This window comes from Columba livia, chromosome W (genome assembly GCF_036013475.1).
Source record: "Columba livia isolate bColLiv1 breed racing homer chromosome W, bColLiv1.pat.W.v2, whole genome shotgun sequence".
Taxonomy (NCBI): domain Eukaryota; kingdom Metazoa; phylum Chordata; class Aves; order Columbiformes; family Columbidae; genus Columba; species Columba livia.
The window spans coordinates 7,931,631-7,947,212 of NC_088641.1; the positions used below are offsets into that span (position 1 = coordinate 7,931,631).

Consider the following 15,582-nt stretch of genomic DNA (forward strand, 5'->3'; position numbering starts at 1 on the left):
CCACAAACAGTCTGTCTGTTGTCACTCCATTCCCGAGCCCATCATATTAGAGCGTTGTGGCTGCTTCTGGTCACTAGGGGGAGCCAACCGCTACACTTGGCTGCAGTCGAACGCCGAAGAGAGCAGCTGGAACGCCAAGGGACCTGACAGATCACAGGTAACACAGGTAACAGATCACAGGTAACGTGCCTGTGACAGGAGTGACACTAGCAGGACTACCCCATCTGTGTGTGAGAGCCCGGCGCTTGCCAACCCTTATTGTTTTGTGTCTCGTGGGGTCTTTTGAGTGCAGTTGTTTTTGGGGTGTCTGCTTTTCTTGGTAAAGGGTCTATCTGTCTTGCTGCATTCTATTGCCAACTAATTTTACTTTTTTACGTGTATAGCTGCCTGGACACTATTTAAATTGACTTTTTTATGAACTGTAACTAGGGCTTATATTTCAAGCATCCTCAAAAATCCTGAAAAATCATGCTAGGGCTTATGTATGAGGTAGGTCTTATGTTTGGGGAAACAGAGTAACTACACACCCCAAGAGAAAGAGATCCTTGCCACCTATGAAGGTGGAAGCACTGAGCAGCACTTGAGCAGCACCTGAAATACTAGGAAAAGAACAGCCACTTACATTAACGTGTGATTGCTGGTACTGCATTGGATGTTCAAAGAAGGGGTGCAGGCAGCTCCCACTCAGTACTAGCAATTATGCCATCTGCATGGCCTTGCCTTTATCTACAAATGCAGCAAGAAGTTCTCATTATAATATCCTTTCTGTTTGACAGTAGAAATTATAAATAGAGTTGTTTTCTTGCAATAAAATCCTATAATAGCTCAAATGACCAAAAGGAGAAAATCTCTTCTGTGGACAGGGTCTGCTCAGCATGCTGCATGTGAATTGGGGTCTTGTTTGATGCTATACCACTCAGGGTTTCCACCTTCTAAAGAGGCGTAAGATTATCTATACTATTCTCTCCTTATAGTGTTAGCTCCAATAAATAGCATTTTAAATGATTCCTAACAAAGTCTGAGTGCCTTTCTTACTGGGACTGCAACACATTAGCACCTCCCAGTGTAGGAACGAGATAAGGACTCAGCAAAACAAGTCGATTCAATGTGAATCACGCTAAAGCCATTTATTACAGAAACAAGTCTCCTTATATACTTAACTATATTCTAATCACGCGTCCACGCTCCAAGCATGGATTCACTAAATGAGTATCGTGGGCTGTCCATGCGCTGGAGTCTCACTGATGATACATCCGACGATTCAAGCCACGCCAGGACCCCGGTGATTGAGGAACGCCCCTCTCTCTCACAGCAGATTCTGTTCTCAGCTTCTCTAAGAGGCCTTGAGATTCCTTTGAGCCTGACTAATTCAGCAACAAATCTTTATCTATCAAAACCCCTCCACACTTCCCCCTTTCTTTTCCTGAATTAGTCAGGCCCCATCAACCGCACGGCGAATCATTTTTGAAATATACTGCAACACAGAACACGTGATTAACAACATAATTACAATTACATATAATGCAGTTAAACCTTACTTACTAAGATCAAACAACTACCTGCCTATTCTTAAAACCTTAATTCCGTTATAACAACCTTATCAACACACTATTTTAATAGATTCAAAATAACCAGACAAGTTAATATGATATTTTCTCTTAACCTCCTAAATATCTATAACTGCGCAGTTTATAGAGTAATATACTTAATACCATCAGCATATACTAATAATTGAATGAATATCTTAAAAGTTATCTTAACCTATTTAAAAGATCAATAGCTTAACCTTAATATCCCTTCTAAAACTTTATCTGTTGCTAAACTTAGATTACTATGGAAGAGATATCTCATAGTTTTACCTTATCTATGCATTGACTATCTGATCATAATATCACCCTTTTGGATCCCCTGCTGATTGTTCAAATTGCCATTCTCCACAGAAGGTACACCACCTGCTTGCTAATAAGCTTCTACACCACCAGGTCTGTGAGCATATAGAACACGGAATAAGGATCCATAGTTTACATCTGAAACAGCCCTCACAACTTATCTCCCTCCTGTCCATCTGCATCCGTTGAATCTTTGTTGAATCCACTTCAATCCTCAGCCTGTAATGACACAAACATAACCTTTTCCCCAGGTTATCAATTGATGAGGCCTTTTTCATTGACTAGTAATTTGACCATAACTAATGTAGGTTCTTTCTGATTTAGCATGGTTTTGGGTCATACTTGCAAAGTATTTCATTACATACAATGCTTTTGATAATTGGTTTTGTGGTGTTTCCCCTACTTCCCCCTTTTTTTTTATAAAAACAAACAAACAAAAAAACAAAAAAATTCAGAACCAGATACATACGTTGGATCTTGACTATGTACTCAAAACCACAAATCAAATGTAGAGGTTCCTCCTTAAAAAGCTCTAAGTAATGTAAAGCTGTGCCAAGTTCTGCTAATTGGGTTGAACCTTCAATAATTTTTACAGAATGATGCCAATTGTTATCTTCACACCAAACCACTACAGCTTTATGAGACTTCCCAGAACCATCGACAAAAACTGTGCAAGTATGTAGGATCGGACCAAATACAAGTATGGCCTATGACCTGATGTTAAAGACTTGCAGGTTCTGCAGCAATTTACATTTAGGCATGCCAAAAGCTGTGCTGTTAAGAAAACCAGCTAGTGCAATTTACAAAGACATAGATCACAAATAAAAAAAATCAGAATTCAATTTCACAAATGGTACATACATGACAAAAGAATCATGGCCTATTAACACTTAAATTAATTCCCTGCATTTTCTTGATTAGAGTGACAACTGGTATATCAGTCTGTTAGCATTCTCATCATACTGTCCCACAATAGCCACAGGTTGTTTCATAGACAAATCTGAAAGTCCAATCAAATGCAGTCAGCCTGTAAAGTTGTCATAAATTCATTCCTCAAAGTTTCTAACTCCAATTTGGCTGTCATATTTACTGGATATTGTTTTCCCTTACCGGATCGAAGTCCTGTTTCAGATTTCTCAGTGTAGTATTTGCTTTATCAAAACATTGGCTGTTGGTACTAGTGGAAATACAGCATTTGAAATTTCCTTGGAGATTTCTCACTTGCAGCAAGCAGATCTGCACCATCCCAGCAGCTTCTTGTTGGCCATGCAACTAAACAGAATTCTCAGAAAACGCTATTTGAGCTTACAATTTGCTTAACAAATCTTAACGTAAGAGAGGTATAGGTCTTTCTGGCAACTATAAGAATTCATGTATTAAAACTTTGTTCCAAATTTGGCATTCTATTGGTCTCAAAAAAAACGGCCTTTCTTTCATTCTCTCCCATGACCTCAAAAACTAGCATGGTGAATTTACTAAGAAGTCTCTTACAACTAATTACCACAGAATAAGTCTATTAACAAATTTCTGGTTTGATTTTCCAGTTTCATTAGAACTATGGGTCTGCTAAGGATGCCTTTAAACTTCACCCTCGGACTGCTCCATTCAGTATTACATCGCTGCAGTGGGGGGGATGTAAAGCAGGCAGCCAGGTTTTTCCAGATGTTTTTTTTCTTTCTCTTCCTGCTGCAGTTTTAGATATAACCAAGGTCACGCAGCTGGCATAATGGCTGGTACGAAGTAGGAGGCTCTGGGAAACTTCTCAGTTACAATGAGCTGCACACAGGCCTGGGATATTTTGCTCTTTTGTTTCTTTTGTTTTCCCATTTCACTCCAACCATAATACACTTCATATACAATTTCAAGTAGTTCAGCAATAGTTACATTCCTTAGCTCCATTTACCTTTGACAATTTAGAGATGTCAAAAAAAAAAACCAGTATAAACCAGTATAATAAACATCAATCCATTATTCTATTTCCCTAAATCTAAATCAGTTAATATTCTAGCAACTTTTAAATACAACCTCTTCCAAATTCACATCTATCATAGCATTTTAACAATTTAAATGCTTTTCTAACAATATAAGCAATTACTCTAATGTATAAGGATGCATCCTAAGGGGGAGGAAGGTGGAATTTTAGCAGTGGAACCGGTTCCCATTTTGTAGTTATCTCCCCAAACAAGATTCTTTTGGTACCAAATATGAATATGCAAACAAAAATACTGAGCTCAGATGTGAAAACCAAACACCCAGTTCAAATATGCAGATGGATCACAGTCACACTAATTTAAGACAATATCTCAATATTTGCATTGCACCTCTGGGCGGCTTACTGCTCAGCCAGGTGGAGGTACCTCTGGGTCTCCCTGACAAAATAGGTCAGTGCATGCTGGAGCCCCATCGGCACCCGCCCCCCTGCCGCCGCAGCGAGCTGGACTGGGCAAGGCCTTTTTTTTTTTTCTGTTTTGTTTTATTTTTTTTTTTTTAGTGTCTCACCTGGTGCACTACAGCTGTTATACCAAAACCAGGATTCTTTACAGGGTGTGCATATGGAAAAGCCAAATCCACCACACCGAGATGAGACACAGCCTGTCACAGAGTTGTGCAAGTCTGAATGCTGGAACAAAGGTAGCATGCTGGAGAGAAAAATAACGGCTACTACACGCAAAATTTTACCATCACATTCACACAGTAAAGAACTAAATTACTCATGATCTTCTGTATTATCACAAAATGCACATTTTGAGTCAACGGATTCTCATGATTTAACAGACTGGGAACTTATCGTACCACATAGCACAGACCTACCAAAATTGCAACATGCTTAAACAGATACCCACAAAGAAAACAGGTTAATAAGGAAAGCATCCTGCAGACTTTAACAAGTTTACTGTGACCTGCGTGTTATCAGTTAACTCTCTCAGCTTGTTGAAGTTCAAATCGCCCTGCCTGTAAAACTGTCTGAAATGATTTAATGATTTCTTGTAGAGATTTGTTTTGTCCTGCTCTTCTGGCGTCAAAAACAACATTAATCGCAACAAGATTCTATTCTCCGGACACTTTTCCCAATCATTTAACTTATACAGCAGCTAACACTGATTTCAATATTTAACAAGATATTCCTTCCTTATAATTCCGAGTGCTTTCCTAAGTTTTAAAACACCTCCCAATACTGATTTTTTAGGAACACAACTGAAAACAATTATTCCTGACCCCATCTTGCAAGTAAAAACCTTGAGAAGAGGGAGGGAGGGAGGGGGAGGGGGGGGGGGGGGGGATGCACAGGGAACAGCCTGAATGGGAAAAGCGGGGAGAAGGTTTTACGGCGCACTTAAAAACAACTAGTAAAACAATTAAGTCACATTCCGGACAAGCTGCTTGATTTTCAGAGAGGCAATACACAGGAGCACATAATATGTACTGTAAAACTTGCAAATAACATGTTGATAGCAAACATTAGCATTCTCTACTGCTAATCTCAACACTAGTGCTTCCTTAGCTTCTAAGTTGTCGACCTGCTTACTGATGGCCTCTTGAAGGTGGTCAATAAATTGCATGTAATTCTCATTGGGACCCTGATTAATAGTTGCAAATGATTTGGCTGCTTTGTTGGTTTCAGACACCTTTCTCATAGCTTGATATGCAAGATCTGTTGACTGCCTCAGGATTTCAGAAACTTGTCGCGTCTGTAGCTGTGGTGTGTCAATTAGTGTCTCTTCCAGGAGTTGTGGGATACCTGCCCCTTTCAATGAATCCCCTTTCCCGTCACGATCAGCATGACCGCGTTGCTGACTGTTGGATTCACTCGCTAGTAGGTGATCTGATTTTTCACACAGTTCTTTTGCCCAGTTCTTATCCGGCGACTGCTTCTCCTCCGGCGTAGGAGTTTAGAGGGGTAGAAGGCGGTAAAGGCGGACAGGAATCAGTAAAAGGACTGATATTAGACTTATTTACAACTTTAGCATTCTCAGCTTTCACCAGTTCTTTTGACAAATTATCTGACTCCAGTTCCTTGAACTGCTTAGTCTCTTCAGGGTCGTGTGATGGTATGGGGGCCCATCTGCCGAGTGATTTTCCTCCCCCCGCCCCAGACTGCCGTATCATCGGGGGTGCCGACGGCACAACAGGGGTTGGGGCAGCAAGGGGATCAAAGACACGAACTGGGTAAGCTTCACAGTTATTTTTAGAGTTCTTATCAGGCTGTAACGCTGTAAAAATTCCAGTAACCGCAGCCCGTTCCGCCTTAAGTTCTTTTAAAGTGGACAATATAAGCTTCCAAGTAGTCGCTAGTGATTTAGTTTCTTTATCATCTCCATTGCTGACCTTATTCCATAATTTCTGCCCTTTATCGTCCCAAAGTTAACGTTTAAAAGCCTTCTCGTTTTCTCTCGGGTAGCCATTAATTCTATACCGAATTAATAGTCTACATATGTTACTTTCTTCCTATTTAAGTCCTCTCATAGAGAGAATAGGCAGGAGGAGTTTAACTATAGCTTCTTCCTCGAGGATATATTTTGCCCCATAACTTCACTCTTCCCTCCTCCCGCTCCCAGCCGCTCACCCTTTACGGTGACTTCTTCAAAAAAAATGCGGAATGTCCGTACGCCTCCGCCCGGTCTTCAGTCCAGCTGATCCGCCTCCGGCTGGGCCGCTACAGGCTTTTCCCCGACCTCGGTGGTACGCCGTTCAGAGTATCACGTCGGGGTCACCATTTGTAGGAACGAGATAAGGACTCAGCAAAACAAGTCGATTCAATGTGAATCACGCTAAAGCCATTTATTACAGAAACAAGTCTCCTTATATACGTAACTATATTCTAATCACGCGTCCACGCTCCAAGCATGGATTCGCTAAATGAGTATCGTGGGCTGTCCATGCGCTGGAGTCTCACTGATGATACGTCCAATGATTCACACCATTCCAGGACCTCGGTGATTGAGGAACGCCCCTCTCTCTCACAGCAGATTCTGTTCTCAGCTTCTCTAAGAGGCCTTGAGATTCCTTTGAGCCCGACTAATTCAGCAACAAATCTTTATCTATCAAAACCCCTCCACATACAGGTATCAACCTCTCCTTTTCTTTTGAAGGTTTGTAGCTATTGAGCTTAAAGCTTCATTAAAACTTTTGTCATATATGTTACGTGGTCTATTCGTTTAAACATATTCCAAATTCTAATATATAATATTATTATTAAAATTAGGCATGATAAAGTCAATACTAGTAAAACAAAAACAGGATGCTGCATTTTGTTAAAGAGTCCAGTGGCTGTCAGTGACCATCCAAAAAGGCTATCCCACCACCTATGTTCACCATCTTTCTTTACCTGTTTCAATACGCTGTGTATTTCTTCTTTGTCATGATGTACAGTAACCAAAGAGTTTTGTCCGCTTTCTCTAACTTTTAATAGCTGATGTTGATCATTATGCTGCAAAAGCTTCTTCACCAGGTAAGGTTCATTCCAATAGGAATAGGTAAGATATCGTTGAATACTGTATAATTTGATTGTAAGAGCTGTAGAGTCATAACAGGAGCTGAATAATTAAAATCACATGCTACTATTCCGGTAAAATTACAAACACAGATGTTAGAATGATTATTAGTAATTATCATCTGATCATCTACAAGCATTGAATGACATATAGTTCACATACATGCACACCCTTTTCCTATATACATGAGCACAGTTTCAGGGTTCTCCTGAAGCTGCACTTCAAATTTGTTCTGTATCCAAACAAATATCTTGGGACTTAACAGTATTACTTTCACATATAAATCCTTTTTGTTCTCGCACAATACATGCATCAATGTCAATAGTATGCCACCTTTTCTCTTTTTGTTGTGCCCATATATTCTATGCTCCATTGGATTAAGTACAGTTCCCTCATTATTTAATCCCAATGCTATAATTTGGTATATGGTATACACAGAAGCATTATAAATAGTCAAAACAAATGCATTCTTTCTACCTTTCCACTTGACTGTGGTCTGTAAGGAGTATGCAGCTGCTAAGTAATTTGGAGGAGCCTACTTCCGAGATTGCAGGCAATCGTGAGTCAAATTTCCTTCTTCCACTTTGGCAGACAGGAACACGGCTGGATTTGCCAGGTTGGTTGTTTTAAAAGCTACATTATCTTGTTCCAGTAGTACGGCTTGGTACTTGTCCTGGTTTTGTTAAAAACAAGTTTCTCTTTTAGTGAATTTGCCTGTCAGCTAAAGCCTTCATATTAGCTGCATTTTCCTGAAGAACCAGATAAATGTTTTGGTAGACATAGCAATGGAATGCGAGGTCACTAATAAGAATGGATGAGAATGGATGCACATCTCGCGAGAGGGGGCAACGAAAAAACAGGTGACCAAGAAAATGACCAACGGAGTATAACATCCCATCCACGTGAATACTTCATATAAAAGTGGGAGATCATGAGGATCTTGTCCCTTTTCCTTATGGACAACATTAGGAGAGGACCTTGCTAGTCATCCCTGTGAACTGAGGCCTAGTGACAGACTGAATCCAGTTCTGGTTGGCTGCAGAGTCCAGTCCAGGACTTCCCTGATCTGTTTCATAGCATCACTGTATGAAGTTGTGGCTGCTACTTTTCCATGGTCCTCTGCAGGGTGCATAGTTGATCTATGTGTTTAGTCAGTGTTTCAAGCTATTAAACACTTAGACTTCTGTTTGGGTGGCTGTACGAAGCAAATTTCAGGTATGTATATTCTCCTCAAACTGCAGTGGCATTTAAATGCTCATTAAGTGGAAAAATATCTGAGGATGGAAGTTACTGATATTGAAGGGGAAGGGAATAAATCACGGATATTTACCTCCATTATTTTGTGCTACCTAAGCAGAACATGGATCAATAAAGGAAACTAGATTGTTTTATGCTAATTTAAATGCAGCTACAGAATGTGTTAGCAAGTCTTGGTTTTCTAATTCCACCATATCACCCAGGTGATAACATCACAGAAATATCCAGTGGATTTATGCTTCTGCCACCAAACAAGATACAGTTACCTTGCATTTAAAGGGTTTAACAATAGAGTGAACATTAATGTGGGCCTTGAGAGTCTGCTTTTGTACAAAGCTCTTGAAGCATAAATGGCATTGATAGGCTCTGATATTGGTGTGGATCAGAACATGTCGCTTCATATTGGCCAGCAGAGTAAATTCCCAGCCACAAATTCTACATTTGTGCTCTTTCACACCCTATAAGAAAAAGAAACAGAACATTCTGTAGATGTGTTAGAGAAGTTCCTTTTCCCTAGATTTCCCATAGCAGAGATTCAGACATGGATTCCAGAAATTAGTCTAAAATAAATAATTTATTCACAAGGTACAGCATAGAGCAGCTAGAGTTGGGTGCCTCCTAAAGAGAGGCCCTCAGCAGAGGAAAAACCTGGACAAGTATATCTCCACAATCCAAGCCCCCACCTTCTGCATATCACTCTGGGCCAATTGCAAAATCAGAGTCTGGGGTCTCCCTGTTCTTCATTGGATCTCTTCATTTTCATCAGATGGGCCATCAGTTAAAGACCTGACCCTTAGTTGCTATTTTGCACTTTCAGCTGGAGAAAATAAGTTCTTGGCAATAGCCAAAACATTCTTCTGTTAGATGCTCTTTTGTTCCTTATCTCCAGGGACACAGCTCCCCTTATCTTCTAGCTTGAAGACTCTGAGGCCTTTTTTACTTAACAAAGGAGAAAGTTCAAAGGTTCACAGCTCCCAGAAGTTATGCCAAGTGAATTCTATATAAGCAGTTTCTAAACAAGTTCTATAAGAAGCAGTACACCAAATAATTTAATAAGCTAAGGCAATCTATTCCCTAACAGATGGAGTATTTTCTAGATAATTTCATCTTTAGTACAGCAATATATAAATTATTCATTCTGCAATAGAAAAGCAGGTAATAAATTATTTTGCTTTTAACATCATTTGCTAAAGTAATAGGTACTTATGTATTTTTTCTTGGCAAATTCTTACAAGAATCTGAGAAGCAGAGAGGAAAAACAAAATATAAGCTTAATGAAATAATGAGTTTTGTTTCCCTCACTAAGCTTACAAATCAGTGAGACATAGTATCAGAGCTTCTCTGTCCTACTCTTCTGCTTATGTAAAATATTGGTCAAATGTGTACACTTATTGACCAAGAATAAAAGCTAACCAGTTAAGAGAGTAAAGTATTGCCTGCCTATAGTAATTGAGCATCATTGGCTTCTAAAAAAGACTTGTCCCTGTTTTGAAGAAAGCTATAGAAAATAATCTGAAATAACCAAGAAGTATTCAAGCAATATCACCAAATAACGACATACATGTTACATTCAAGGAAGAGGAAAAGCTACTCTTAGTGGGACTTGGGCTAACTCCAGTGGACTGACCCCATTTTATCTGGTGTTTACAGAGCATTTCTAGCACCCTGTATGCCACCCGGTCAATTTACTAATGCATAATTCAATGTTCTTAGTCACAGCCATGTGGTATAACTATCAGCTCCTCAAAAAGTCATTTAGATGCTATGAAAATGAATTAATTTACCACTAAGCACTTTAAGAGTTTGAATATAACTTGCTGAAGGTAATGAGGATTTACTAGTGAAGTCCCAAGAGCAATTACTCCTCCTGCAGGCCCCCATTACAAATATGACTCGAAACAATCTCTACTTTTGTACCAGTAAGTGGTTTTAATAGTTAATTGCAACGCTAAGACTGTGAACACCAACAGCAACTCTAGTTATCTGATGTGAGGCTACATTTGAGCAGCTAAGTACTGTTAATTATGTTCACAGCTGCAGCTGTGGACAAAGAAGCAGAATCTCTCTGAAGGTTCAAGGGCATTGCATTTCCTATGATAAAAAACTATCAAGTTTTGAATTGGTAGAATTTTGCATGGTAAATCCAAAGACCAGGCAATCTCCAGAAAGAGCAGAAATTATAAGAGTGTAGTAGGGAAGAACAAGCAAATGTGGAAGTAGAGGTGGTTGTTTTTTAAAATAAAATGTGTCTATTAGACTAAAATGCTGTAGCTTTCTGTTTTTCGTATAAAAGCCAAAATTCAATTGTTAAAGGAAAAATATGCAAGACTGGAAGCAAATTTTTATAAAATGTGTGAGTTTTTTGATATATCTTAATAACATTGTTGTGAAGGTGGATAAACTAATTTCAGACATCGTTGAATGGAACACTTATGTTTTTCCTGTTTTTTAAAGTGATCCTTTTGGATGTATTCCAAATCCTGCTCCTAGTATAAACTGATACTGCTGCCATTATTGACAGCAGTGGCAAGACTGCCACTTGATACAAATTGGCTGGGGTTATGGTCCTGCTTGTCCACTTTTATTAATTGGCATTCTGGATAACTTATGCACAAAGGGGTAATTTTCTTAGGTTATTTTTTTTCTTAAATGTCTCATTATAATGATTCTTCAAATTTTGATGAGTAATAATATACTTTATTTTGCTGCATACATACCGCCTACTGCATATCCACTGACTTCCCAGTTAAGGGACGCAAAGCAATATATCTGTTTTTCAGTAGAAAATTTCTGTTAAAATTTCTGAGGGGGTTAGACAGCTCTACAAAATTATAGTATTTTACAGAAAGTCATTCTGAAGATAAAACCCAGAAACAGAGAGATGTGAATACAATTTTGGGAAGTAACACAGGTGTTCTAATTTAGGTCCTGTTTATAACAAAACATTTTTGCATGTACTTTCTTAAGACTGAAAGAGACATTTAGCTTCTAGTATTGCCAGTGCTGCTGGGGCTTTTGCTCTGCATAAAATTCTCCCACTGGCAAAGGGCCAGCATGAGGCTCTATAGACTGATTACCTTCTTTCCAAGGAGGTATGTGTATCCTTAATAGTTTGTAATCCTTGTGCTACCTCCCATGCAAGGTGACAGTGCACCTCATGATTGCTTACCTTGAGAGTTAGGGAGTGTTGTTTGAGATGGTGAGGCTGCACAAACTCCATGCCATATTCAGTGCAGATATACGGACAGATGTCTCTGTGCTTCATCATGTGGTTTTGCAGCTGACTCAGATACTGGAAGGTCTTATCACATTCATTGCAATTGTACTGTATAAGGCCACAGTGGGTTGTTAAATGTCTTTTCATCTGGGCCAAGGTTGGGAGGTCTAGACCACACTCCACACAAATGTTCTCTCAGCCACTCTCATGCTTAGACTTGTGTGCTTTCAGCACACTGGGATAAGCAAAACCTCTGCCACAGATCCTGCAGCTGTAAGGCTTGATGTCACTGTGTTGCATCATGTGTCTCTTAAGGTGACTGGTTTGAGTGAAAGCCTTGTGGCACACCTGGCACTTATGTGGCCTGGTGCCCTGGTGTGTCAACATATGCGTGTGCAAGTGGCTCAGCTGCTTGAAAAGTTTGCCACATAGGGTGCAAGCATGTGGTTTAATGCCACTGTGCCCCAAAATATGGGTGACTAAATTGTACTTGGATGTATAGGACTTCTCACACATGAGATATTGCCAGCATTTCTGTTCACCCCCCACATCAACATAGTCTATCTGAAGGTTGACATCTACTCTTTCCACTTTCTGTTTATTTTCACCACTTCCTCTTACTTCAGCCCTCCTGAAGGGTGGCTCTGGAGACCTTTTCATTTGAAAGGGGTTCCTGAAATGAAAGTCTGGGGGCACAACAAAAGGAAACATTAAGCCAGGACAGACTTTGGGATAATAAGAGTAAGGAACCTGCATAAATGCTGGGCTACTGGGCCATGCCATCTTAGGCTTCACTGGTTCTTGCTTAATGGGCTTGGCTTCAAAGTGCTCCAGAGTTCGGTAGAACTGAAAACCAAAGTTGCAGAGGTCGATCATCTGGGAACTGTATTTGGGTTGTGCTGGCTGTTGACACATCAAGGGGAGACTGGAAGAGCCTCTATCATTGTGATCTTTAGGTCTGTCTGGTAGTGATGAGGAACCCTCAAGAGCAACAGAAGGAGGCATTTTTGTTGGCATGCTCTTGCATTTCCAAGTTCTCCTTCCAAGGACCCCTGGAAAATTTCTGTGTCTCCAAGAGGAGGAGACCCATATGTGAGGGGTGTGGTCTGAATTCTTCACCAAATAAAGTAATTCTGTGTAGTTTTGTAACAGGGTTCCGAGGCTGCAGGCAGCAGGAAAAGGGAAAGGCTCGTGTACTGTCTGCATTAAAACTCATTTCTTCATTCTTCATCATATTTAACTTTTTCTGTGTTCCCCATATTCCTTAAAACAAACAAAAACCCCAAATCTCTTTTTTTCTTCCTGTTCATTTTATTGTCTAGTTTAATGGTTTGGAGGTTGTTGGTTTTTTAATTAAATGCAACTAAGGATGTCTGAGGCCCATATAAGACAAATGCCTTTTAAAGCAGAATTAAATTGACTAGTGGAGAACAAAGCAGCTTTTGTCTTTGGTGATAGAATTGGTGGTGAACATACATAAACATGCTATACTGTGACACACTACTTAGCAGATGAATCTGTATGGCAATGTTTCTGCTTAATTTAATTTAGTCAGGCTATTTGTGGGCAAAATCCTGTCCTTGGATGTGCATGCACAGGCTCTAGAAATTGGTGGTGCATCTAAAGGATATGGCAATGCAAACAATAATGTGCACATTTATTATGGCTGTGACATGAAAAAAAAAATTAAACTTGTTTGTATCATTAGCATGTGATGCTGTGAGAGAAAACAATGGCCAAGTGATCTAAGGACACTGTGTACCATCAGGGTTTGTGCCATGTTTCCTGGCTTCTCTCATTTTGTATTGTAATAAGAAGGCAGAGATTAATTTTTTTGTTGTTGTTGTTGTTTTAATCCCAGAGATATTTACCCAGCAGATTTGGGGGAGGAAAGTCCTTTGACTACTCTCTGAATTACTTTCAGTTTTATAAACATAGTCTAGGGGTTTTTTGTTTGTTTCTAAACAGGTGAGCAAAGCCCCCACTCTAAAATTAAATACAGAATTAATGCCAACAATCCAGAGTAATTGGCACATAAAAATGCTCTGATCCTTTCTATGGTACAGTGTGACAAAACAGGTTAATAATTGTCTTCTGGCAAAATTTCAGGGATCTTCTCCTGAATATGAAGTTCATCCAAAACATTGATTATGAATTTTGATTCATCTTAAATAAGGCTTCTACCTATTGCATGCACTTACCTGAAAGTGTGTATGTGTATGTCTGCATACATGTGACTGTCCAACCAGGCGGAGGTTAGGTTGGAAAACTAGACATATTTTCCCATTGTTACCCATAACATGTTGATACTGTTTATAAAACCATTCTTGGAAATATTGGGTGGAGAGCACGAAGATGGTTAGAGTACTAAAGATGCTCCTGTTTCATTTCAGGAAGCTCTGTGCTGGGCAAATCCACTTCTGAAGATAGATAAAAGCACATCTCTCTGACCTAGTTAGGCTGTGGACAAGGGAAGGCATCTTAAAAACCTGCTTGCAAACAGATTACTTCCTTCTAATAGAGTAGATTGTTGAATTATCGTTGAGATACTGTGTGAAGCCAAAGGCTCAATGAAAAAACTTTAAGATGGATACTTCAGATAAAGGGATCAATCCATGCACAAAGAATGAATAGTAATTAGAGTGAAAATTATAGGATCTCTAAAATGATCATTCCAAAAACACCTGTGATAGGGCAAAAACCTTTAAAATGCTTAAAACTGGGATAAGTATCTAATAATTATACCAGGATGTGACTTTCAGTCCCTAGCTCATTAATTGGCAGTAGTGTATACATACACACCCTCTCCCTCTCTGTACAAATATGTGTGTGAATGCATATATATATATAAATACACATATAAGCATGTGTGTGTGTTCCATCAGAACTGTTCGGGAGTATGCATTTTGTTATGTTTCCTTGTCATCCTAACTCCCTGGGCAAAATGGGGAACAGTTAAATCTTGAAGATTCTTAGGGTACAAAGGACTGACTTATTAAAAAGGGAGAAGGGGAAGGGAATCCTCTGAATACCAAAAAAAGACTCCACTTCTTTCTAAAAGGGAAAAAAAGTTTTTCAAAGTTCATCTTGAGCAATATTAAACTCACACAATTTGAACATAAAATATGCCTGTAGACCAAAATCTCCCCTTCAAAGTGTGGACCTGTCCTTCAAATGTCTTTTAGATTGTGTATCTGATTCTTTCCCAGAAAAATGAGTATAAAATGCTTCAGAAAGCCCATAGCAATTGAGAACCCAGCTATTTTATGTACTGGCTTTGTTAGATTATTGAAATGCTGCCAAAAATGCATAGAAGTGACAGTCAGTTGTGTCTAATTGCTCTCTTGTCTCTTGTCTGTCAGTTCTTCCCTTCTTCCACAGCCTGTTTTATGCAAAATTTCAGTCTATCTGGAAGACGAAGTTATGGCAGAGGCTCTAGAACTGCTTGAAATTACTATAAATAAATGATTTCCTTGCACTACTAACCTTTGGTTGCTCTCACTGAGCATATGGTTATATTCCACTGTCCACGGTTACACACATCACAGGACCAAGCCTACAAGGGAAAGTGTTCAAACAGTCAGTGACCAGCTCAGTTAAAGAGGTGCTGTATAATCCAACTGTGGCAGGATGCAAAACCCCCCTCTCTCCCCCTCCCTCCTTCATCATGGAAGGAGTAGACACATCTCCTTCTCTCTCTGCTGTTTGAGGCTAACAGCTTCTTTTG

General features: G+C 39.5%; 1 protein-coding gene across 1 annotated transcript; it reads right to left on the reverse strand.

Moving 5' to 3' along the window:
• Window positions 1–1,106: 1,106 nt before the first annotated feature.
• Window positions 1,107–15,304, reverse strand: LOC135577085 (zinc finger protein 366-like). Its single transcript, XM_065044779.1, is given in 4 exon segments — window positions 1,107–9,096; window positions 11,808–12,892; window positions 12,895–12,945; window positions 12,948–15,304. Coding segments are annotated over 4 exon segments (1,503 nt in total). The 5' UTR covers window positions 13,090–15,304; the 3' UTR covers window positions 1,107–8,871.
• Window positions 15,305–15,582: the final 278 nt, after the last annotated feature.